The sequence below is a fragment of the Channa argus genome, chromosome 9, assembly GCF_033026475.1.
Source record: "Channa argus isolate prfri chromosome 9, Channa argus male v1.0, whole genome shotgun sequence".
Classification (NCBI taxonomy): domain Eukaryota; kingdom Metazoa; phylum Chordata; class Actinopteri; order Anabantiformes; family Channidae; genus Channa; species Channa argus.
The window spans coordinates 467,454-492,767 of NC_090205.1; the positions used below are offsets into that span (position 1 = coordinate 467,454).

The 25,314-nt window shown below is 43.0% G+C and overlaps 1 protein-coding gene across 1 annotated transcript in view; it reads left to right on the forward strand.

Annotated features, from left to right (window-relative positions):
• Positions 1 to 25,314, forward strand: part of LOC137133295 (titin-like) — a 189,449-nt gene that overhangs the window by 143,222 nt on the left and 20,913 nt on the right. Inside the window, 13 exon segments of the mRNA XM_067516775.1 lie at positions 130 to 17,415; positions 17,512 to 17,808; positions 17,939 to 18,526; positions 18,754 to 19,056; positions 19,186 to 19,482; positions 19,581 to 19,868; positions 19,979 to 20,284; positions 21,481 to 21,783; positions 21,859 to 22,164; positions 22,282 to 24,045; positions 24,164 to 24,457; positions 24,600 to 24,884; positions 24,989 to 25,288. Of these exon segments, the coding sequence (XP_067372876.1) occupies positions 130 to 17,415; positions 17,512 to 17,808; positions 17,939 to 18,526; positions 18,754 to 19,056; positions 19,186 to 19,482; positions 19,581 to 19,868; positions 19,979 to 20,284; positions 21,481 to 21,783; positions 21,859 to 22,164; positions 22,282 to 24,045; positions 24,164 to 24,457; positions 24,600 to 24,884; positions 24,989 to 25,288 (22,617 nt within the window).

A 25,314-nucleotide genomic window follows, 5' to 3' on the forward strand; every position in this document is an offset into this window, starting at 1 on the left:
AGCTGTCAATAGCAAATGCACTATTAAATGATTTCACTATGTTAGGATATTTAAATTAAATCAGATATTTGTACAAAAGGATATATTAGGTTATGAGAGAGTAATCACTTTTTTTTCATTTTCTGGCAGTTGTGCCTGGACCTCCAGTGAATCCAAGAGTCGCAGATACTACCAAGACCAGTGCCACTTTGAACTGGGGAAAACCACTTGATAATGGTGGACTTGAAGTCACTGGTTACGTGATTGAACACAAGAAGGACGGAACAGAAGAATGGGTTAAAGATACACCTTCATCCCCGCTTAGAATTACAGAGTTTGTCATTCCAGAGCTAGAAACTGGTGCAAAATATCACTTCAGAATTAGCGCTGTGAATGCTAAAGGAGTAGGAAAACCTGCTGAAACTCAAGAACTAGTTGAGATTGTGGAACGTGCAGCTGAGCCTGATTTGGAGCTAGATATTGAGCTGAGAAGGACCCTTGTCGTCAGGGCTGGTTGCTCCATTCGACTCTTTGTGCCAATAAAGGGATGTCCTACACCTACTGTTACCTGGACAAAGGAGGATGGTCCTGTCCCACGTGCTGTCATTGACAGCACTGAGTCATTTACAATGCTGTTAATTCCTGAGAGTTCAAGGAGTGATGCGGGAAAATATGAGCTTACCCTTGAAAACTCAGCTGGAAAGAAGAGTGCTGACATACATGTGAGAGTTCTGGCTTCACCAGGACCTCCACTTAACCTAAAGCCAGTCAAGATTGACAATGAAAGCATAACTCTTTGTTGGGAGATACCTCTCATTGATGGTGGAGCCAAGATCACAAACTACATCATTGAGAAGAGAGAGTCAACACGAAAGGCTTTTGCTACTGTGGTTACCAATTGTCCAACCACTTCAGTCAGGGTTGGTGATCTGAGTGAAGGCAGTGAATACTATTTCAGAGTGTCTGCTGAGAACGAGTATGGCATTGGTGAGGCTGTTGAAACTGTTGATCCAATTCGTGCATCCCAGGCACCAACTCCACCAGGAAGTATTATTCCTACTGATATAACAAAGAACTCTGTAAGCCTGGCTTGGACCAAACCCAAGCATGATGGTGGAAGCAGAATTTCAGGATATGTCCTGGAAGCCCAGAAGAAGGGAACTGATCAGTGGGCCCATGTAACAACAGTAAAGACCATGGATTTCACAGTGAAGGGTCTGAGTGAGAATGAAGAGTACATTTTCCATGTAATGGCTGTCAATCAGTCAGGTAGAAGTGCTCCACGTGTCAGCAAACCCATTGTTGTCAAGGATTCTACTTCACTGCCTGAGTTTGATCTGCGTGGAATATGTCAGAAAACTGTTATTGCCAAGGCAGGGGATGACATCAAGGTTGAAATTCCTGTCATGGGAAATCCTAAACCAACCATTTCTTGGCAGAAGGATGGCCAAGCGCTGAAGCTCACACAGAGAACCAATGTGGAGACCACTGTTGCCACAGTTACTCTGAGCATAAATGAATGCAACAGAAATGACAGTGGTGTATACACTGTAACAGGAAAGAATATTGTTGGTTCTGTGACAGACAAAATTTTCATCAAAGTACATGATGTACCTGGGCCTCCCAGGGGACCAGTTAAGATTGTGGAGATATCTCGTACAAATTGTATCTTTGCCTGGGATGCCCCCGAAAATGATGGAGGTGTTCCAATAAACAATTACATTGTTGAGATCAGAGATACCACTTCCCAGACTTGGACAGAGTTGTCTTCCAATGTCATCCGTACTGTGTTCAAAGCCATTCGCTTAACCACTGGATCAGAGTACCAGTTTAGAGTAAAAGCTAAGAACAGATATGGTGCTGGATTTCCTATTACCTCAGAGGCAGTAGTGGCAGCCTATCCATTCAAAGTCCCTGGGCCTCCTGGTACTCCTAGTGTTGTTGCATTTACCAAGGACTCAGTAACAATTGGCTGGAATGAGCCTGTGACTGATGGTGGAAATGACATCATTGGTTATCATGTTGAGCGGAAAGAAAGAAGCGGTATCATATGGCATAAGATCAGCAAGGGTATTGTAATAGGAAATGTTTTTAAATCCACTGGACTTGAAGATGGACTTGCCTATGAGTTCCGTGTCATGGCTGAAAACATGGCTGGAATTGGTAAGCCCAGCAAGGCTTCAGAACCAATATTGGCGCTGGACCCTGTAGACCCACCAGGTCAGCCTGTACCAATCTTTGTCAATAAGAATGCCATTACTATTCAGTGGACAAAGCCTGAATATGATGGTGGTTTCAAGATTACTGGCTACACAATTGAAAAGAAAGAACTGCCCGCTGGTCGCTGGATCAGAGCAAACTTCACCAACATCATTGAGACATCATTCACTGTCAGTGGACTGACACAAGGTGCGTCCTATGAATTCCGTGTCATAGCCAGAAACTCAGCAGGTGCAGTGAGTATGCCCTCTGAGCCATCAGACCCAATTATCTGCAAAGATGATATTATTGAGCCACGTATTATGGTTGATGCCATCTTCAAGGATATTGTTCTAGTGAAGGCAGGAGAGTCCTTCAAGCTTGATGCAGACATTGCTGGTCAACCAATCCCATCTATGGTTTGGACAAAAAATGGAAAGGAGGTTGAGAACACAATGAAACTCGACGTGAAGTTCACTGAATTGACAACCACTTTAACAAACAAGGATTCTGTCAGATCAGATGGAGGAGAATTTGTTTTGACTGCCACTAATATTGGTGGATTTGCTAAGCACATATTTAATGTAAAAGTCCTTGACAGACCTGGACCACCAGTTGGACCTCTTAAGGTGTCTGATGTCACAGCTGACAACTGTGTGCTCCAATGGGCTCCACCTGCAGATGATGGTGGAGCCAAGATAGAAGGTTATGTGATTGACAAGCGTGAGTCAAGCAGACTGGTCTGGACTAATGTGGTTTCAGACTTACAAGTTACACAATATAAGGTGATCAGCCTGCTTAAAGGAGATGAATACATCTTCAGAGTCATGGCAGTAAACAAATATGGACATGGTGAGGCTCTTATGTCAGAACCCACTATTGCAGACAACCCATACTGTATCCCAGATCCTCCAGAGAAACCTGAGGTGACAGCTATCACTAAGGATTCAATGGTTGTTATGTGGCAAGCACCTAAGAGTGATGGTGGAACTCCTATCACCAACTATAATGTTGAAAGGAAAGACAGAATAGGCCTACGCTGGGTAAAATGCAACAAGAAGAAGGTAAAAGATCTACAATTCAAGGCAACAGGCCTTGTTGTTGGACATGAATATGAATTCAGAATAACTGCAGAGAATGTTGCTGGAGTGAGTGCTCCAAGTGTCTCCAGTCCATTTTACAAGGCCACTGATGCCCTCTACAAACCAGGGCCTCCAAGTAACACCAGAATTTTGGACACGACCAAGTCCTCAATTACTGTTGCCTGGAACAAACCTGTGTATGATGGTGGATCTGACATCACTGGTTATATTGTGGAAACCTGCACCTCTTCTGAAAAGGAAGAAGAGGAGGAATGGACTATTGTGACACCTAAAGAAGGTCTCCTTGCCACATCATTCACCATTATTAACCTGAAGGAAAACCAGGAGTACAAGATTAAAATTTCTGCTATCAATAGTGAAGGAATTGGAGAGGCAGCATCTGTACCTGGTACTGCTAAGGCAGAGGACAGACAGGTCCAACCCGAGATTGATTTGGATGCTGAGCTCCGCAAGGTAGTCAGTCTTAGAGCTTGCTGCTCACTTAGACTGTTTGTGCCTATCAGAGGCAGACCAGCTCCTCAGGCTAAATGGACAAAAGGAGATGGTGAACCTGTTGAAAGGGCAACAATTGAGAACACATCATCATATACATCACTTGTAATTGAAAATGTCAACAGATTTGACAGTGGAAAATATAATCTTACAGTTGAAAACACCTCTGGATCCAAGACAGTTACAGTCCAAGTGAGGGTGCTTGATACACCAAGTGCCCCAAAGAATCTGAAGATTATTGCTGTGACAAACAAAGCTGTCACACTAACTTGGGAACCACCAGTGAATGATGGAGGAGTAAAGATTAAGAACTATATTGTTGAAAAACGTGAGTCCACGAGGAAAGCGTATGCCACAGTCAGCGCTATCTGCCATCCAACTACCTTCACGGTTGACCACCTCCTAGAAGGGTGCAACTATTATTTCAGAGTTCTGGCTCAGAATGAATATGGCATTGGCTTGCCCATTGAGACTGTTGAATCAGTTAAAGTATCTGAAAAACCACAGCCCCCTGGCAAAATCACTCTCAAAGATGTGACCAAAAATAGTGTCACTCTCTCCTGGGAGAAGCCAGAGCATGATGGTGGGAGCAGAGTGGGATGTTACATTGTTGATATCCAGCCAAAGGGGTCTGATAAGTGGACCCAGGCTGTGATTGCAAAGGAAACAGAAGCCACTATTACTGGACTTAATACAGGTGAAGAATACATGTTCCGTGTAGCAGCGAGAAATGAGAAGGGAACAAGTGACCCACGTCAAATCGGTGTGCCTGTAATTGTTAAAGATCTTGTGATTGCACCTGTTGCCAAACTTTTATTCAACACATTCAGTGTGTTGGCAGGAGAAGACTTGACAGTGGAGGTTCCATATATTGCACGTCCCAAAGCAACTATCTCCTGGGCAAAGGATGGTCAACCTCTCAAGAGAACTACCAGAGTAAACTTTGATGCAACAGACACAATGCTTAACTTTAACATAAAAGAGGCTAGTAAAGATGATGTTGGACACTACTTTATTACGCTTAGCAACACAGCAGGGCAAACAACTACAGATATTGGCATTGTTGTTCTTGACAAACCTGGCCAGCCAGGCGGTCCCGTTAAGGTGGAGGAAGTCAATTCTGACAGTGTAACTATCTCCTGGAACCCACCAGATTATGATGGTGGTTGTACCATTAAAAATTACATTGTGGAAAAGAGAGACACATCTACAACCAATTGGATAGTTGTAACTTCTAACCTAGCAAGGACCAAAATCAAGGCATGCAAACTGAAAACTGGCTCTGAATATCAGTTTAGAATCACAGCAGAGAACCGGTATGGGAAAGGCCAAAGTCTTCTATCAGAGTGTATTGTGGCTCAATACCCATACAAGCTCCCTGGACCTCCAGGAACACCTTCTATTGCAGCCTGTACAAAGGATAGCATGGTGATTGCTTGGAATGAACCTGTGAATGATGGTGGAAGTTCTGTCCTAGGCTACCACCTTGAACGCAAAGAGAGAAACAGCATTCTCTGGATCAAACTTAACAAGTCTCTTATTACTGACCAAATTTTCAAGAGTAGTGGTCTAGAACTAGGAATGGAGTATGAATACAGAGTTTATGCTGAAAACATTGTTGGAATAGGAAAAGCAAGCAAAGTGTCTGAAGGCCAGGTTGCAAGAGATCCCTGTGATCCTCCTGGCACCCCAGAAGCAACAAAGATCAGTAAGGACTCTGTGACAATTGTTTGGACAAAGCCTGAGTATGATGGTGGTGCAAAGGTTACTGGTTACATTGTGGAAAAGAAGGAACTTCCTGAAGGTCGTTGGCAGAAGGCTAACTTCACTAATGTCATTGAGACAGAATATGTTGCAACTGGACTTGTGCAGGGCAATCAATATGAATTCCGTGTTATTGCCAGGAATGCTGCTGGTTTTTTCAGCATCCCCTCCTACAGCACTGGCCCAATTACTGCCAGAGATGAGATTGAACCACCACACATTAGCATTGACCCAGACTACACACAAAGCATTGTAGTTAATGCTGGAGACCACTTTAAGATTGATGCAGATGTCCACGGCAAGCCATTGCCCTCAATTCACTGGATGAAGGGAGAGCAAGAGTTGGGAAACACTATTCATAGAGAAATCAAGAACACAGCCGAAAAAGCATTTATATTTGTCAAGGAAGCTAAACTTTCTGATGGAGGCCAATACACCCTGTTGTTAAAAAACCCAGGAGGTGAAAAGTGTGTTCATGTCAGTGTGGTCGTTCTAGATAAACCTAGAGAACCAGAAGGACCTATTGTTGTTACTGGAATAACCAAAGACCAATGCTGCCTCGCATGGAAACCACCATTAGAAGATGGTGGCAGCAAAATCTCTCACTACACTGTGGAGAAAAGAGAGACAAGCAGACTAGTCTGGACTCCTGTTGACCCAAAAGTGGAGAATACATGTCTAAAGGTTACTAAGCTCCTGGAAGGAAATGAATACATCTTCAGAGTTCATGCTGTTAACCAATTTGGAGTGGGTGCACCACTTGAATCTGCTGCTGTCATAATTAAAGATCCATATGTGCCTCCTGGATCACCCAAAAACTTAGAAGTTTCATATGTTAAAAAGGATTCAATGGTGCTCACCTGGGAGGCTCCTTCTGAAGATGGAGGCTGCCCTATCACAGGATATGTAATTGAGAAACATGACAAAGAAGGTGTAAGATGGACTAGATGCAATAGGGAAACTGTAACTGACTTGACTTTCAAAGTTCCTGGACTCCTAGAAAGCCATATTTATGAGTTCAGAGTTGCTGCTGAGAATGCTATTGGTGTTGGTGACCCAAGCTCTCCAACTGTTTTCTACAAAGCTCTTGATCCCATCTTTAGGCCTGGCCCACCATATAATCCAAGAGTTACTGACACAACTAAAACGTCAGTATTCTTGTCATGGGGCAAGCCTGTGTTTGATGGAGGCTGTGACATTCAGGGTTACATTGTTGAGTACTGCACTACCACCATTTCAGCCGAGACCCCTGCTGAAGCCCCAGGTGCACTAGCTGAGCAATGGATAATGTCCACACCACCAACAGGTGTCAAGAAAACCAAGTTTGAAGTTGCAAACTTGAAGGAAAACCAGGCATACAAATTTAGAGTATGTGCTATCAACAAAGTTGGAGTTGGTGAACATGCTGATGTCCCTGGAGCTGTTCTTGCCCAGGAGAGGGCAGAGGAGCCAGACCTTGATATTGATCCAGAACTACGTAAAGTTGTAACCATTAAAGCTGGAGCTTCTCTTAGACTGTTTATTCCTATTAAAGGAAGGCCCACTCCTACCATCAAATGGGACAAGGATGAGGTTGCGCTTAAAGAAGCTGCTCAAGTTGAGGTGACCAGCAGTTATACATCCCTTGTAATTGACAATACTAGCAGAAATGACAGTGGAAAATATACTGTCAATGCAGAGAACTCCAGTGGAACCAAATGTGCATTTATTATCGTCCGTGTTCTTGACACACCTGGTGCTCCTGTTAACCTTAAAGTGAAGGAAATTACTAACCAATCAGTGGTATTGGCATGGGAACCACCTTTGTTAGATGGTGGGTCCAAGATTAAGAACTACATTGTTGAAAAGAGAGAAAGCACACGCAAAACATATGCAGCTGTTGTAACAAATTGCCATGCTCTTTCATGGAAGATTGAGCCACTTCAAGAAGGATGCAGTTATTACTTCAGAGTTCTTGCTGAGAATGCACATGGAGTTGGCCTGCCTGCAGCAACTGTTGAACCTATCAAGGTCTCAGAGGTGCCTCAGTCTCCAAGTAATCTTATTGTTACAGACCAAACCAAAACAAGCATCTCCTTGGCCTGGGAGAAACCTGAGTATGATGGTGGTAGCAGAGTCATGCAGTATCTACTTGAAGTGCAGCTTAAGGGCCAATCGAAGTGGAATGCTGTTAACACATACAAAACAATGGAGGCTACTGTTTCCAACCTGAACCCAGGACAGGAGTATCTGTTTAGAGTTACAGCAGTCAATGATAAAGGAAAGAGTGACCCTAAAGCGCTTGCTACTCCAGTAATGACCAAAGATTTGATCTTTGAACCAGATGTTCGACCAGCATTCAGCAGCTACAGTGTCCATGTAGGCAAAAACCTAAAAATTGACATTCCCATTTTTGGACGTCCTAAACCAACAGTTAAGTGGTCTAAAGATGGAGCCCCTTTGAAGTTCACTACCAGAGTCAATATTCTTGATACACCGACTTACACAACACTAAGTATTAAAGAAGCAGCAGGTGATGATGGTGGCATGTACAGTATAAATGTCGCTAACTCAGCTGGTAAGAAAGACACAACAGTTGAAATCATTGTACTTGACAAGCCTGGCCCTCCATCTGGCCCTGTGAGGTTTGACGAAATCACAACACAGAGTGTCACTATTTCATGGGACCCACCAAAACACAGTGGTGGGTGCCAGATTTCAAACTACATTGTGCAGAAGAGAGATACTACTACAACAACATGGGAAAATGTAAGCATGAACTGCGCAAGGACCACTATCAAAGTACCTAGACTAAAGACTGGATCTGAATATCAATTCAGGATTATTGCTCAGAACCGCTATGGCAAGAGTCATGGTCTAGATTCACCTGCTGTGGTTGCTCAGTACCCATACAGAGAGCCAGGCCCCCCAGGCACGCCTTTCATTTCCTCTCTTTCTAGGGATCACCAAATTGTTGATTGGCATGAGCCAGTCACAGATGGAGGCAGTCCTGTTCTTGGTTATCATCTTGAAAGGAAAGAGAGGAATAGTATTCTCTGGGTCAAGATAAACAAGACACTTATTCACGAGACTAGTTTCAAGAGTTACCCCTTGGAGGAAGGTGTTGAGTATGAATACAGGGTTTATGCTGAAAATATTGTTGGCATTGGCAGGTGCAGTAAGGTCTCAGAGGGCTGTATTGCCCGTGACCCATGTGATCCTCCTGGCACACCAGAGGCCATCCATGTGACTAAAGCTTCCATTGTCATTCAGTGGACAAAACCAGAGTATGATGGTGGCAGTAATATCACTGGCTATATTGTGGAAAAACGTGATCTGCCAGAGGGCAGGTGGGTGAGGGCAAACTTCACTAATGTAACTGAGACCCAGTTCGCTCTCACTGGTCTGACTGAAAATGCACAGTATGACTTCAGAGTCATTGCTAAAAATGCTGTTGGCACCATAAGCAAGCCTTCCTACAACAGTGGACCCATCACTGCAAGTGATAAGTTGGAGGTACCCAAATTCTCTATTGACCCCGCATTCACCAAGACCGTTACCATTAATGCTGGTGAGACATTCAAGCTAGATGCTGATGTTCATGGCAAACCACTGCCTACAATCCAGTGGTTCAAGGACGAAAAACCAATTGAAAATACGCTTAGATTGGAGATCAAAAACACAGAAAAACATGCAATGATTGTCATTAAGGACTCTGTGAGGATTGATTGTGGAACTTACACACTTCTGCTGACAAACGAGGCTGGAAGTGAAACTGTTTCATTTAAGGTTGTGGTCCTGGACAAGCCTAACCCTTGTGAAGGACCACTGCATATCACTGGAGTAGCTGAAGATAGATGCACACTGGTATGGCATGCCCCACTAGATGATGGAGGTAGTCCTATTTCACATTATGTCATTGAGAGAAGAGAGACCAGCCGTCTAGCTTGGACTATTGTTTCTAACAGATGTGAGAACACATGCTACAAAGTCACCAAATTACTGGAGGGCGATGAGTATACGTTCCGTGTAATGGCAGTTAACAGTTATGGAGTCAGTGAGCCACTGGAGTCTGGTGGAGTGATTATGAAGACCCCATTCGCTGCTCCTGGTTCACCTCACATTCAGGATGTATCCAATATTACCCATGATGGAATGACAATCACTTGGTCCGCCCCTGAAAATGATGGTGGCAGCGAGATTACAAATTACATAATTGAAAAGAAGGACAGAAGTGGAATCAGATGGACCAGGTGCAACAGGCAGAAGGTCAGTGATCTCTCATTTAGAGTTACAGGCCTAACCACTGGCCATGAGTATGAGTTTACAGTAGCTGCTGAAAATGTTGTTGGAATGGGAGAGCCAAGCCTTCCAAGTTCATACTACAAGGCCTGTGATCCCAAGTACAAACCTGGTGCTCCATCATATGTGAATGCAATCGATTCTACAAAGAGTTCTATCACAGTGTCATGGGGTAAGCCCCTGTCTGATGGTGGAAGCACCATTCAAGGATATATTGTTGAAGTCTGCAAAGCTGAGACAGAGGAATGGACCATGGTTACTCCCCCCACTGGCTTGCGTGTCAACAAATATGAAATTACCAAGCTTATTGAAGGCCAGGAATACAAGATCCGGGTGTGTGCGCTCAACAAAATTGGAGTTGGAGAGCCAGCAGCTCTCTCTGGAACAGCCAAAACAGAGGAAAGGGTAGATTCACCACAAATCCAACTTGACTCTGAGCTGAGGAAGGGAATAATTGTGAAAGCTGGTGCATCTGTTAGAATCCATATTCCATTCAAAGGTAGGCCAACACCTGAAATTAAATGGACCAAGGATGATGGAGACCTGACTGAAAAGGCAGTAGTTGAGAAAGCTCTCAACTTCACACAGTTGTCCATTGACTCATGTAACAGAAGTGATTCAGGAAAATACACTTTGAACCTGACCAACAGCAGTGGCTCTGTATCTGAGTTTGTTGCTGTTAAAGTCCTGGATACACCAGGGGCCCCACAAAACCTTGTGGTAAAAGATATCAAAAAGGACTCTGTAACTCTTGTATGGGATGCCCCATTAATTGATGGAGGTTCCAAAATTAAAAATTATGTAATTGACAAACGTGAATCAATCAGAAAAGCGTATGCAAATGTGTCCACTAAATGTACCAAGACAACATACAAAGTTGAGAATTTGATTGAAGGTGCTATGTACTACTTCAGAGTCATGGCTGAGAATGACTATGGAATCGGCCAAGCTGTTGAGACAAAGACAGCATTTAAGGCCTCCGAGGTACCACTGACTGTTGGAAAAGTCTTTCTCACTGATGTTACCAAGGCCAGTGCTTCACTGGCCTGGGAGAAACCTGAGCATGATGGAGGAAGTAGAATTGGTGGATACCTTATTGAGATGCAGCAGAAGGGTACAGATAAATGGGGAGTTGCAGCAAATACAAAGACATGTGAGGGCACTGTCACAGGGCTTACAGCTGGAAAAGAATATCTATTCCGTATCATTGCTTTCAATGAGAAAGGTAAGAGTGATCCCAAGGCACTTGCTGCACCTGTTATTGCCAGTGACATGACCTTGGAGCCAAGCATTACGATGCAGTTTAACACTTACAGTGTGTTAGCTGGAAAGGATCTGAAGTTGGAGTTCCCTGTGCTTGGTACCCCCAAACCTAAAATAACGTGGACCAAGGATGGTCAGCCTTTAAAGGTGACATCCAGAGTCAATGTGGTAATCAGCCCAGCATCAACTGGAATTCATATCATTGAGGCTTGCAAAGAAGACTTTGGTAAATATTCCATTACAGCTACCAATACTGCTGGCACAATCACTGAGGACATGGCTGTCATTATCCTTGACAAACCTGGTCCACCAACAGGCCCAGTAAAGGTTGTTGAAGTGAGCAACACCTTTGTCCATTTAGCTTGGGAGCCCCCAGAGTACACGGGTGGATGCCAGGTAAAGAACTATATAGTGGAGAAAAGAGACGCAACCACCACGACATGGCAGTCAGTCACCACACAGCTTGCTAGAACAGCTTTTAAGGTCACCAAGCTAAAGACTGGTGCAGAATACCAGTTCCGAATTATAGCTGAAAACAGATATGGAAAGGGTGTGGCTTTGGAATCCAAAGCTATTGTTGTGCAATATCCATACAAACCACCAGGACCTCCAGGAACACCATATGTCAAATCTGCAACAAAGGAAATGATGATCATTGAATGGAATGAACCAGTCAGTGATGGTGGAAGTGCAATAATTGGTTACCATATTGAAAGCAAAGAGAGGAGTAGTATCCTATGGAACAAACTGAACAAGACTCTCATTACAAATACTCAGTTTAAGATCTGCAATCTTGAAGAAGGTATCGGATATGAATTCAGAGTTTATGCTGAAAATATTGTTGGCATTGGGAGATGCAGTAAAGTATCTGAGTCCTTTGTTGCCCGTGACCCATGTGATCCTCCTGGTGCCCCTGAAGCTGTATCTATCTGCAAGAATCTGATCAAGATTCAGTGGACCAAACCTCAGTATGATGGTGGCAGCAAAGTGGTTGGATACATTGTGGAAAAGAAAGATCTTTCCTCTTCTGATAAGCGCTGGGTGAGAGCTAACTTCACTAATATAATTGAGACAGAGTACACCACAACTGGTCTGACAGAGAATGAGCAATTTGAATTCAGAGTTATTGCAAGAAATGCGGCCGGAGTTTTTAGTGAACCATCTGACAGCTCTGGACCTATTACTGCTACTGATGAAATTGAACCACCAAGGGCCTCAATGGACCCTAAGTACAAGGATGTCATTTTTGTAAACGCTGGAGAACATTTGATTCTTGATGCAGATATCCATGGAAAACCAATTCCTGATGTTCAGTGGCTAAAAGAGGGCAAGGAAATAGACAAATCCCTGCGTATTGAAGTAAAGGCTTCACAGAAACGAGCAGCAATAACCATTAAGGATGTAACCAAGCTTGACAGTGGTCACTATGATCTTGTCCTCAAAAACCTTGGTGGTGCAAAAACCTTCCCCATCACTGTCAAAGTCCTTGACAAACCAGGTCCGCCCACTGGACCCATGAAGGTGACAGGAGTCATGGCTGACAGGTGCATCATTAGCTGGTCTGAGCCAATTTTAGATGGCGGAGCTAGTATCACTCACTACGTCTTGGAGAAGAGAGAGACTAGCAGGTTGTCCTGGACACTGGCTGCACCAAATATTAAGGGTTTGTACCATAAAGTAACAAATCTGCTCGCTGGAGATGAATATATTTTCAGAGTCAGAGCTGTAAACAAATATGGAATGGGTGATTATCTTGAAAGTGAACCAATTATTGCACGCAATCCTTACAAACCACCTGGTGCTCCTGGATCTCCAGAAGCAAGTCAGATCACTAAAGACTGTATGGTTCTTTCATGGAATGCTCCAGAACAGACTGGCGGAACAGACATTATAGGTTACCACCTTGAAAAACGTGACAAAGATAGTGTAAGGTGGACAAAATGCAACAGACAAAAGCTGATTGAAACCCACTTCAAGGTCACTGGCCTAATGAAAGATCACTTCTATGAATTCCGTGTTGCAGCTGAGAATGAGACTGGAATAGGAGACCTCAGTGAATTGTCCCTATTCTACAGAGCATGTGATGCCACAACACCCCCTGGACCTCCACACCATCCAAAGGTGATTGACTACACCAAATCATCTGTGTCACTCTCATGGGGCAAGCCCGCCTTTGATGGTGGTGCTTATGTCAAAGGCTACATTGTTGAAATGAGGGAGTATACACCAGTGCCTGAATCAAAAGTGGAGGTACAACTCACACCAGCAATAGAGACACCAATTGAAAAAGAATGGGCCATGTGCACTCCACCCACTGGAATTCAAGCCACTAAGCTGACAATCACAGACCTGAAGGAGTGGGGAGAGTACCAGTTCCGTGTCTGTGCTATCAACTCTGAGGGAGTGGGTGAAGCTGCTAATGTCCATGGAACTGTGGTTACTTCTGACAGAGTAGAGGCACCAGAGATTGAGTTGGATGCTGATCTCAGAAAAGTGGTATCTGTTCGTGCTGGTGGAACACTGCGTCTGTTTGTCACCATCAGAGGAAGGCCTGTACCTGCTGTAAAATGGGAAAAAGTTGAGGGTACTCTCACAGAGCGAATTGCTATTGATACCACCAGTTCATACACTATGCTTGTCATTGACAATGTTAACCGCTTTGACAGTGGCAAATACACATTAACACTGGAAAACAGCAGCGGTACAAAATCTGCTGTTGTTGCTGTCAGAATTTTGGATACACCAAGTGCACCAGAAAACTTTGCTGTGAAGGAGATCAAGAAAGATTCTGTCACTCTTTCTTGGGATACTCCATTTACTGATGGTGGTTCTAAAATCACAAACTACATTGTTGAGAAAAGGGAGTCTGTCAGGAAAGCCTATACTACTGTCACCAGCAACTGCACAGCCAACTCATTCAAGATTGAAGAGTTGCCTGAGGGTGGCATTTTCTACTTCAGAGTATGTGCTATTAATGAATATGGCCAAGGACAGATGGTTGAAACCAAAGAAATCAAAGTAGCTGAAGTACCTTTGCCACCAGGCAAAGTTACCCTTGTCGATTTGACAAAGACCAGTGTGTCACTGGCATGGGACAAACCTGCTCATGATGGTGGAAGCAAAGTAATGTGCTACAATGTAGAATTTAAGCATAAGACTGGAGACAAATGGGGTACAGCATGCACAGTCAAGGTGCCTGAAGCAACCATCCCTAATCTTACACCTAACGAAGCCTATTTGTTTAGAGTTTTTGCAATCAATGAGAAAGGAAAGAGTGAACCAAAGGATCTTGGCTTGCCTGTGGTTGCAAAGGATACTGCAATTGAACCTTCCGTCAGTTTACTTTTTACTACGTACAGTGTTAAGGCAGGAGATGACCTCACTCTTGAAGTTCCAATTAGAGGTAGGCCAAAGCCTGTTGTATCCTGGAAAAAGGATGGCCTTCCTTTGAAGCAAACGTCATCAGTGACTATTATGAACACAGAAAACTCATCCAAAATATTAATTAAAGAGGCTAAGAAGGAACATGTTGGCAAGTATGGGATCACACTGGCGAATACAGCTGGAACTGTAACTGCAGATATTGAAGTCATTGTCCTTGATAAACCAGGTCCACCTAAATGTATTAAGGTGGATGCGGTGACCTCAGACAGCATCACACTGTCCTGGTCACCACCAGATTATGATGGTGGCTGCTCCATCAGTAACTACATTGTCGAGAAGCGAGATACAAACACACAAGAATGGCAGATTGTTGCAAGTAATGTTGCCAGGACATGTTTCAAGGCTGGCCACCTAATACATGGAGCAGAGTACCAGTTCCGCATCTATGCAGTCAACCGTTATGGCAAGAGTACTTATCTGGATTCACCGGGAATTACTGCTCAGTATAACTTCAAACAACCTGGGCCTCCTTCTACACCTATAGTAAAGTTGGCCACTAAGTCGTACATGTTGGTGATTTGGAATGAGCCGGTGACTGATGGTGGTAGTCAAGTTCTTGGTTACCACCTGGAGAGGAAAGAACGTTCCAGCATCCTCTGGACAAAGATGAACAGAGCTATGATCAAAGATACAGAATACAAGGTGACTGGAATTGACGAAGGTATGATGTACGAATACCGTGTTTATGCTGAAAATATTGCTGGTATTGGCAAATGCAGCAAAGCCTGTGAGCCTGTAGCAGCCAGAGATCCATGTGATCCTCCTGGAACACCGGTGGTAACTGCTATCACCAGAACATCAGTTTCTTTGTCTTGGGACAAACCAGAGTATGATGGGGGGGCCAAGGTTTCTGGCTACATCATTGAACGCAGAGACCTTCCAGAAGGACGCTGGACAAAGTGTAACTATACAAATGTGCCCGAGACCCACTATAATGTAACAGGCCTTACAGAAAACAACCAATATGACTTCCGTGTCATTGCAAAGAATGCAGCTGGATTGTTCAGTGAACCATCTGACAACACTGGCCCTATCACTGTCAAAGATGATGTGGATCCACCACGCATCATGATAGATGTCAAATTTAGAGAGACAGTGTTCGTGAAAGCAGGCGAAACTCTGAAGATCAATGCAGACTTTGTAGGACGTCCTGCCCCTGTCATTTCCTGGACTAAAGATGGTAACGAAATTGAGATAAGAGCCAGAATTCAGATTGTTTCAACTGACACTAGCACTTCTGTTATTGTCAAGGACTGTATCAGACGAGATTCTGGACAATATGCTCTGACTCTACAGAATATTTCTGGAACTGTTACCATGCCAATAAACTGTGTGATTTTAGATAAGCCCGGACCGTCAGCAGGACCGTTGCAGATCACAGATGTGACAGCAGAGGAGTGCACTCTTTCATGGGGTCCTCCTCAGGAGATTGGTGGTGCTAACATCACACATTATGTTGTTGAAAAGCGGGAGACGAGCTGCTTAGCATGGACACTGGTGAAGGGAGATGTCACAAAAACATTCTTCAAAGTCACAGGACTGTTAAAGGGCAATGAATACATCTTCAGGGTTTTGGCGGTCAATAAGCATGGGGTTGGGGAGGCTCTGGAGAGTGATGCCATAAAGATTACAGACCCATACACTTTCCCCACTGCTCCAGCTAGTGTTGATGTGACTGCTATTACTGGCGATTCAATGACCCTCACCTGGTGTAAGCCAGCGAGTACTGGAGGAAGCCCCATTACTGGATACATAGTTGAACGCCGTGAAAAGACAGGCATGCGCTGGATCCGTGTGAACAGAGATCCAGTTGTTGAATGTACCTTGGTAGCAACCAAACTGCGCAAGGGCTGTGAGTATGACTTTAGAGTCTATGCTGAAAATGCTGCTGGTCTAAGTCCCCCAAGTGACCCATCTGCAACATTTAGAGCAGTAGATCCTCTAGTTGTGCCTTCAGGTCCAACCAAGCCAAAGGCTGTCAGTTCAACGAAGGATAGCATTTCCATTGTCTGGAAACCACCAACATTTGATGGCGGTGCCCCCATTCTTGGTTACAGTGTAGAATACAGACAATACATCTGCAAACCGAAGACAGAAGTTGAGGGAGAAGAGGAAGAATATGAGGAGGAGGTACCTGAATCACCTGAAGAGCTAGCAAGATGGATTGAGGCTATCCCTCTTACGAAGAGTTTGGAATTTACTATCACTGGACTTAAAACAGAAGCAGAATATGAATTCTGTGTCAAGGCAATAAACAAAGTTGGTCACAGTGTTCGAAGCCCATATTCAGTTCCAGTTGCAGCAATAGACAGAATTGCAGAACCATCATTTGATGTTGGAACTGAGATGCGTAAAGTACTTATAGTTAAGCATGGCACAGCATTTACTCTTAATGTCCCATTCAAAGGCAAACCTGTGCCATCAGTGACATGGGCCAAAGAGGGTGTTGACCTAAAGGTGAGGGGAACCATTGAGTCTACAGAATCCAGCACCTCACTGACTATTGAGAAGTCTACTAGAAATGACTCTGGAGAGTACTCTGTCACTATAGAATCACCACTTGGAAAAGCAACAATGCCAATAGTTGTCAAAGTACTTGACTCTCCTGGACCTCCTGTTAATGTCAAAGTTTCAGCGGTGACTAGGGATTCTGCAACCCTCACTTGGGAGGCTCCAGAGAATGATGGTGGTGATGTGGTCAAGGCCTACCATGTTGAAAAACGTGAGGCTAGCAAGAAGGCATGGGTGTCTGTGACCAGCAACTGCCACTTACTGACTTACAAGATAGAAGACTTACAAGAGGGAGCCATCTATTACTTTAGAGTTATCGGAGAAAATGGGTATGGAGTGGGCGTCCCTCAGGAAGCCAAAGGTGGAACCAAGATTACAGGTAATATGAACTCTTAGGCTTATAGTACAATTGATTTTATTCAACTTTTAACATTTTTGACAAAATATAATTGACAAAACACTATGTCTCTTACAGAGGTACCAAGTCCACCTTTGAAACTTGGAGTTGTGAATGTCACCAAAGACAGTGTTACAATTTCCTGGACGAGACCAGAATATGATGGTGGTAGCAAAGTCACTGGTTACCTCATTGATGCCCTGGAAAAAGGACAGACTAAGTGGGTGAAGTGTGCCACTGTGAGGAGCATGACCCACACCATCAAAAATCTTAGAGGGGGTGCTGAGTACTTCTTCAGAGTCCGTGCTGAGAACCATGCTGGACTTAGTGAACCAAAGGAAATGATTGTACCTATTATTGTTAAGGAAATACATGGTATTAAACTCTTTGCTTTTACATTTTAATACTTATTAAAATATTATTATAAAATATTGGTTAGAAATAGAAAGATTCATGCAGGTACTAGTTTATGTCATTTATCTCATTCTCTTATTTTTTTCAACAGAGGCTCCAGAGTTTGACCTAAAGAACTATCCCAAGAATACAGTTTATGTGAGGGCAGGATCTGATTTGACTTTTGAGATTCCTCTTATTGGCAGGCCCATGTCTAAAGTCACCATGTCCAAGAACAACGTTGTCATAAAAGGATCTGAGAGGCTGATTACAGAAGTAACACCAGACAGCTTAATAATCACCCTGAAGGAGAGCATTTCAAGTGACGCTGGCAAATATGAATTCACTGCTTCAAATGCAGGAGGTACCACCAAGATCTTCATAATTTTTGTTGTACTTGACAGACCTGGTCCTCCTATTGGTCCAGTTGAGATTGGAGAGGTTGGTGAGACCACAGTGTGTCTTAAATGGGCTCCACCGGAGTATGATGGTGGAAGTCCTGTTACCAACTACATTGTTCTGAAACGTGAAACCAGCACTCCAACCTGGACAGATGTGTCAACTAACATTGCAAGAAACTCATTCAAGGTCACTAAGTTGACCAAGGGAGAGGAGTATCAGTTCAGAATCAAGGCTCGGAATCGTTATGGTGTCAGTGACCACATTGACAGCAAGCCAGTTATGATAAAGCTCCCATACAGTAAGTCAGTTTACTTGAATTCTTTGTATACCTTTAATAATCCTGGACAATAAACACCATTAGTTTAAGTTCCTGCAGGATGAACAGATTTTAATGTTATTTTCAGCAAGTTGATTACAAATTCAGCTAGAATGCAATAGGTAACGTTAAAATGACAGTTTTTTGATAAAACTTGTTCATGGACAATGCATCTTACTAAACATACACATGGCCACTGTCCATTATAGCCATTCCTGGACCTCCATCAACCCCATGGGTCAGCTTTGTATCTAGAGAGACCCTGACAGTCTGCTGGAATGAGCCAGTCACTGATGGTGGAAACCCTGTGATTGGATATCATCTCCAGATGAAAGAGAGGAGCAGCATTCTGTGGCAGAAGGTCAATAAGACACCAATCACAGGAAATCAGTGGCGAGTCACAAACATCTGTGCTGGTCTTATCTATGAATTCAAGGTGGCAGCTGAAAATGCTGCTGGTATTGGAAAGATGAGCAAGACATCTGAAGAGGTGCTTGCTATTGATGCCTGTGGTAAGTGTTTTTAATTTGGATCTCTATGTCCACTTTGAATTGTATCCGTAAAATGATATGTACCCACACAACAAACATATTTTACCTTTGTCTTATTAAAATTGTATCTTTATTGTTTTATTGTAACAGAGCCCCCAGCGAATGTTCGTATCACAGAAGTCACTAAAAACTCAGTCACTCTGGCCTGGCAGAGACCTCCATTCGATGGTGGCAGCAAGATTACTGGTTACAGTGTGGAAAGGAGGGAAGCTTCCAATGGACGATGGGTGAAGGCCAACTTTACAAACATAATTGAGCTGGGATTCACTGTTTCTGGACTGACCCAAGATGAGTCCTATGAGTTCAGAGTGTATGCTAAGAATGCAGTTGGGTCAGTTAGCAACCCATCACTCATTGCTGGCCCTATTACTTGTGTTGATGCATGTGGTAAGTTTTATTTCAGTCGGGTTATATGTACCATATTATCTCCTTTATTGCATTTGTCTTCTATTGCATCTTTTGTAAAAATAAATTGTCTCACACAGGTGTACCAGCCATTGACCTTCCTCCGGAGTATCTGGATGTGGTTAAATACAAGGCAGGAGCTTCAGTTAAGCTCCGAGTAGGAATAATTGCCAAGCCTCTACCAACAATTGAGTGGCTCAAGGATGGAAAAGAGCTGGTAGCAACCTCTTCTGTGTCTGTTGAAAGTACAACAGACTCTTCTGCTGTTCTTATTAAGGATGCAACACGCCTTGACACAGGCTCGTATGATGTCAAGATCAAGAATGTTTTTGGATCAGCATCTGCAACTATCAGGATTGAAATCCTTGGTACTCAGAAATGATTGCCTTAAAACCACTTATTACTAACCAATTATTATTTTTCTTATTAAATGCAACTTTCCATTATTTGATGTTTATGCATTTCTACCTCTTCTTAGACAAACCTGGACCCCCAGCTGGCATTATAAGCTTCAACTCTGTCACAGCAGACAGAATAATCTTCAGCTGGGAACCTGTGCCTGAGTCTGACCAGGGAGGTTCCAGGTTGACCCACTACATTGTTGAGAGGCGTGAAACCAGCCGGGTGGTCTGGTCAACAGTTTCCAACAGGCATGAGCAGACCCATATCACAGTTGGCAAGCTTGTGCGTGGAAATGAGTATATTTTCCGTGTCATGGGTGTTAATAAGTATGGAATTGGAGAACCACTGGAGTCAGAGCCTGTCATCGCAAAGAACGCCTTTGGTAAGTATTTGATTACAGAGCAGATGTGTTCCCAAGTAACGTTTTGCAAGGCTAAGTCAAATCCCAAGTCTCTTATGTTGTTCTGAGCATTATCTCATTTGCTGCCATCCAAACTCCTTAGAACAATGCATCTACAGATTTTAAAGCATATACAGCATTATCATCACTCTTTTATTTACTAACATAAAGTATTGGCATTGATCAGTTGCTTTAAAGTTAACAGCTGTAATTTAAAAAAAAAACATACACAGAAAAGTCCTAAATTGGGACCTACTAAAAATATCTCATTAAGTATTATCACAAAATATATATAATAAAAAGTACTCAATGCAGAAAAATTTCTCCTACCATACTTATATCAGTAGAATATTATTACCTTTGAATTTATGTAAAACCAGAATCTGCTGATTATATTCTACATTCATCGAATGATGAAAAAGTGAAAAAATCAGTCCAAGAGTCATAAATGGTTATGTTGAAAAAGGTTAATGTTAAATAGCCACACGTTTCTTTATAAGCAATTAAAGATTCAAACGAGACAGATACTTGTAGGGATGGTGTTCATGTGTTCCCCTTTTGGCAACCACTTTTCCTCCACAAACTGATTTTTTTTTCTTCATTCATCATTTTTTTTCTTCTGGTTAATTTTTGGGTTTTCCAAAATAATCTTATACTGCTGTTCATAATTGTTCTTTCGGTGATAGAGATTAGTGAGATCAACGTTGCTTCTCTGCCATGTGTGCATGCCGCTGCAGTTTGACAGACGTGCAAGTGAGATTAGCTGCATTTTTTCTGATAAAGTAATCATTCCGCTTGTTAGGCATTTCCTTAGTTTTTACCTGTTTTCTTTTCTTATGTGATAAACTTGAGATTGTTTACAAGTCCCAAATTTTAAGTCCAAGTCAAGTCTCAAGTCGTCTCCAGACTTTGTGTGCGTGAGCTAAGATCCACTTGCATCCAAATTGCAGACTCAAGCCCCAATCGCTGCTACATGAAGAATATGATTGCAACTTTAAATAAGTAATAAGCTGTTTTTCCCTTGAGTGTTATTGTTAAGTGAAAAACCAATTGATTGCTTGGTAGCAATAGTCATTTTCTTTTACACTTACTTTTCATTTTACACTTTTACAGGGATGTTTTTTTATTGTTATATTAATTTTGGATTTGCTTAGTATGTCTGTTTTCTATTTCCCTAGTAACTCCTGGCCAGCCTCGTAGCCCCGAAGTAAACATCATTACCAAATCTACCATGGTGGTAGAATGGGATAAACCAGGAGTAGATGGAGGTAGCACAGTGACCGGCTACTACCTAGAAAGACGTGATAAGAAGAGCTTGCGCTGGATTAGAGTTTACAAAGATCCTGCCACTGACATTAAACAGACAGTCTATCACCTTACAGAAGGAAACGAGTATCAATACCGTGTCTGTGCTATTAACAAGGCTGGGGAGGGACCGTTTTCTGATGCATCAGACTACTACAAAGCTGCCGACCCAGTTGGTAAGACATTAAACATTCACTAACTAAAACAACAAAAATAAAGGCACATCCCTAACTAATACTTTTTACTTAAAGATCCACCAGATGAGCCTCGCAAGCTAAAGACAGTGGACTCCACCAAGACCTCCATTACCTTGGGCTGGTCAAAGCCAGAATGGAATGGAGGCAGTGAGGTCACCAGTTACATGGTGGAGAAGCTTGTTGAAGGACAACAAGAGTGGACTATGGTTACCACCAAGGGAGAAGTCAAGACAACGGAGTACACAGTTCATGACTTAAAACCATGTGTTAACTATTTCTTCAGAGTCTCTGCTGTCAACTGTGCTGGTCGTGGGCAGCCTTTGGAGTTGACTGAACCAGTGCAGGCTATGGATATCCTTGGTAAATGAATCACTGATATTATTATTAATGATTTTTTTAGCTGTTTCCAGATTCCACCACATTTTGTTCTTACAGTCTTCATATATCTTTCCCTTGTATTTTTCCAAATTTTCACAGAGGAAGCCCAGATTGACTCAGATGTAGCAATGAGAACTCACTACATTTTGAAAGCGGGCAAAGATGTGGAGCTATCCGTTCCCCTGAAGGGCAGACCTACTCCCACTGCTTCCTGGAGCAAGGGAGAAGAATGCATTGATCGCAACCCAAAATATGAGTTCCACCACTCAAACACTAACACCGTCCTTGTTATGCGTGAGGTGACCAGACTTGACACTGGAAAGTACACAGTCAAGATTGAGAATGGTGTGGGAGAGCCAAAGACACTAATCCTGTCTGTAAAGGTCCAGGATACTCCTGCTCAGTGTAGGAACCTGGTTCTTAAGGATGTGACCCGTGGAAAGGTTACTCTCTGTTGGGAGCCTCCACTCGTCGATGGTGGTGCTGAGATTACAAACTACATTGTTCAAAAGAGGGACTCCTCCAAGAGATCTTACTCTGTAGTGACAAGCAAATGCACAGATACCACATACACCATTGAAGATCTCTCAGAAAAGACATCGTTCTTCTTCTGTGTATTGGCAGAAAATGAAAATGGTGTTGGTGATCCGTGTGAAACACTTGAGCCTGTGAAGGCTACAGAGACCCCAGGACCAGTCAAAGAGGTCTCTATGAAGGATTCATCGAAGACATCAGTCACTTTGCAGTGGTTGAAGCCAAATTATGATGGTGGCAGCATAATCTCTGAATACATTATTGAGAAGAAGCTCAAGAACGAGGAGTGGTCATTGGGAGGAATTAGCAGACAGTGTGAGTTTGAGGTCAAGAAACTTAAGGAACACTCAGAAATGTTCTTTAGAGTTGCTGCCAGGAACGAGAAGGGACAGGGTGACTTTGTGGAGACTGGGCCTATCAAAGTCATTGACTACATTATTACACCTGAGGCAAGCCTGGCAGAGTATCCAAATGGCCGCATCAGTGTTCGTCTGGGTCACAATGTGCACATTGAGCTGCCATATAAAGGTAAACCCAGACCTTCTATTCTGTGGCTGAAGGACAACCTGCCTCTGAAGGAGAGTGATCAAATACGCTTCAAGAAGACCGAAAACAAAGCCACTCTAATGATTAAGAATGTAAAGAAGGAGAATGAGGGTAAATACACCTTGACCCTTGACAATAAGGTAAACAGGAGATCTTTCAGCATCCATGTCATCACACTCGGACCGCCATCCAAGCCTGTTGGACCAATTCGACTGGATGAAGTGAGAGCTGACAGCATCATGATCTCCTGGGACGAACCTGATGACTATGGTGGTGGAGACATCAACTGCTACACTGTGGAGAAGCGTGACACCTCTCAACCTAACTGGAAAATGGTGTGCTCCAATGTAGAGGGGACTCAGTTCAAAGTCACTAACCTCATCAAGGGTGTCCAGTACCAGTTTAGAGTTTGTGCTGAGAACAGATATGGTGTCAGTGAACCTCTGATCTCACAGACAGTCATTGCCAAGCACCAATTCAGACCTCCAGGCCCACCAAGCAAACCTGTTGTGTACAATGTCACTAACGATGGCATGACCATCCAATGGGATAAACCCATCTATGATGGTGGTACCCCAATTCAAGGCTTCCATGTAGAGAAGAAGGAAAAGAACAGCATCATGTGGCAAAAGGTGAACACTGTGCTGATCAAAGAAACAGAATTCAGGATTTTGGAACTCATTGAAGGCCTGGAATACTCTTTTAGAGTTTATGCTCAAAATGATGCTGGATTTAGTCGGATGAGTGATGAGAGCAAGCCAATCATGGCTGTCAGTCCTGTTGGTGAGTGCTGATTCAAATGCAATATTCTAATTCAAGTAATTAAAAATCAAGTTCTAAAACATAAAAAAAAAAAACTTTTCAATTAAATAAGTTTAACGATACATTTCCTTTCTTTCAGATCCTCCTGGTCAACCTGACTACACTGATATGACTAGTGACTCAGTGACTCTAAAGTGGGAGGCACCCAAACGTGATGGAGGTAGCAAGATTTCCGGATACAACATTGAGAAACGTCAAGGACACGGGCGATGGTTTAAAGCCAATTTGACAGATGTACATGAATGCCAGTACACTGTCACAGGGTTGGCAACAAATGAACGTTATGAGTTCAGAGTTATTGCCAGAAATGCTATGGGTGTTGTCAGTCCCCCATCTAACTCATCTGGCTTGATTGCAGTCAGAAGTGAGAATGGTGAGTAATAACAAAACATCAAAAAACACCACTCAGCCATTATTTTGAATGTTTAGTGTTATTTATTTATATATGTAAAGGTCAACGATGCTAAACATTGTAAATTCATTCTTCTTAATTATCTGACTTTTATTAAAATCAGCTGCTCCAAATATTGAGTTCGGTCCAGAGTACTTTGAGGGTTTGACAGTCAAGGCAGGAGACAACATCAGGCTAAAGGTGACTATTACTGGACGCCCAGTTCCCAAGGTTATCTGGTACAGAGATGGTGTGGAGATTACCAAAAAAATTATGGACATAATCAATGTAGCTGGATCCAGCACCCTGTTTGTCAGGGATGCTGACCGAACACACCGCGGCCTCTACACTGTTGAGGCTACCAATGGATCAGGAATAAGGAAGGAAAACATCCTTGTTCAAGTCCAAGGTACTCAGTTTTGGCCAATTTTTCCTTGTACATTACAGTGCAGCTGTTTAAACTTTTGTATTTCTTTGTTATAATCTAACACGAATTTTACACTCATTATGCAGACACACCTGGGGAGCCAGTAGGACCCATCACTTTCAGCAACATCTCAGAGGGCAAGTGCACTTTGTCTTGGAAACCACCAGAGAATGATGGTTGCTCAGAGATTTCACATTATATCATAGAGAAACGTGAGACTGCCAAGATTTCTTGGGCTTTAGTGTCTGATGAATGTAAAGAGTGCATTTTCAATGCAACAAAGCTTATCAAGACCAATGAGTATCAGTTCAGGGTCTCAGCTGTTAACAAGTTTGGAGTTGGCCGACCATTGGAGTCCAGCCCCATTATTGCACAGATGCAATATAGTAAGTGAAAAAAATTACAATATACA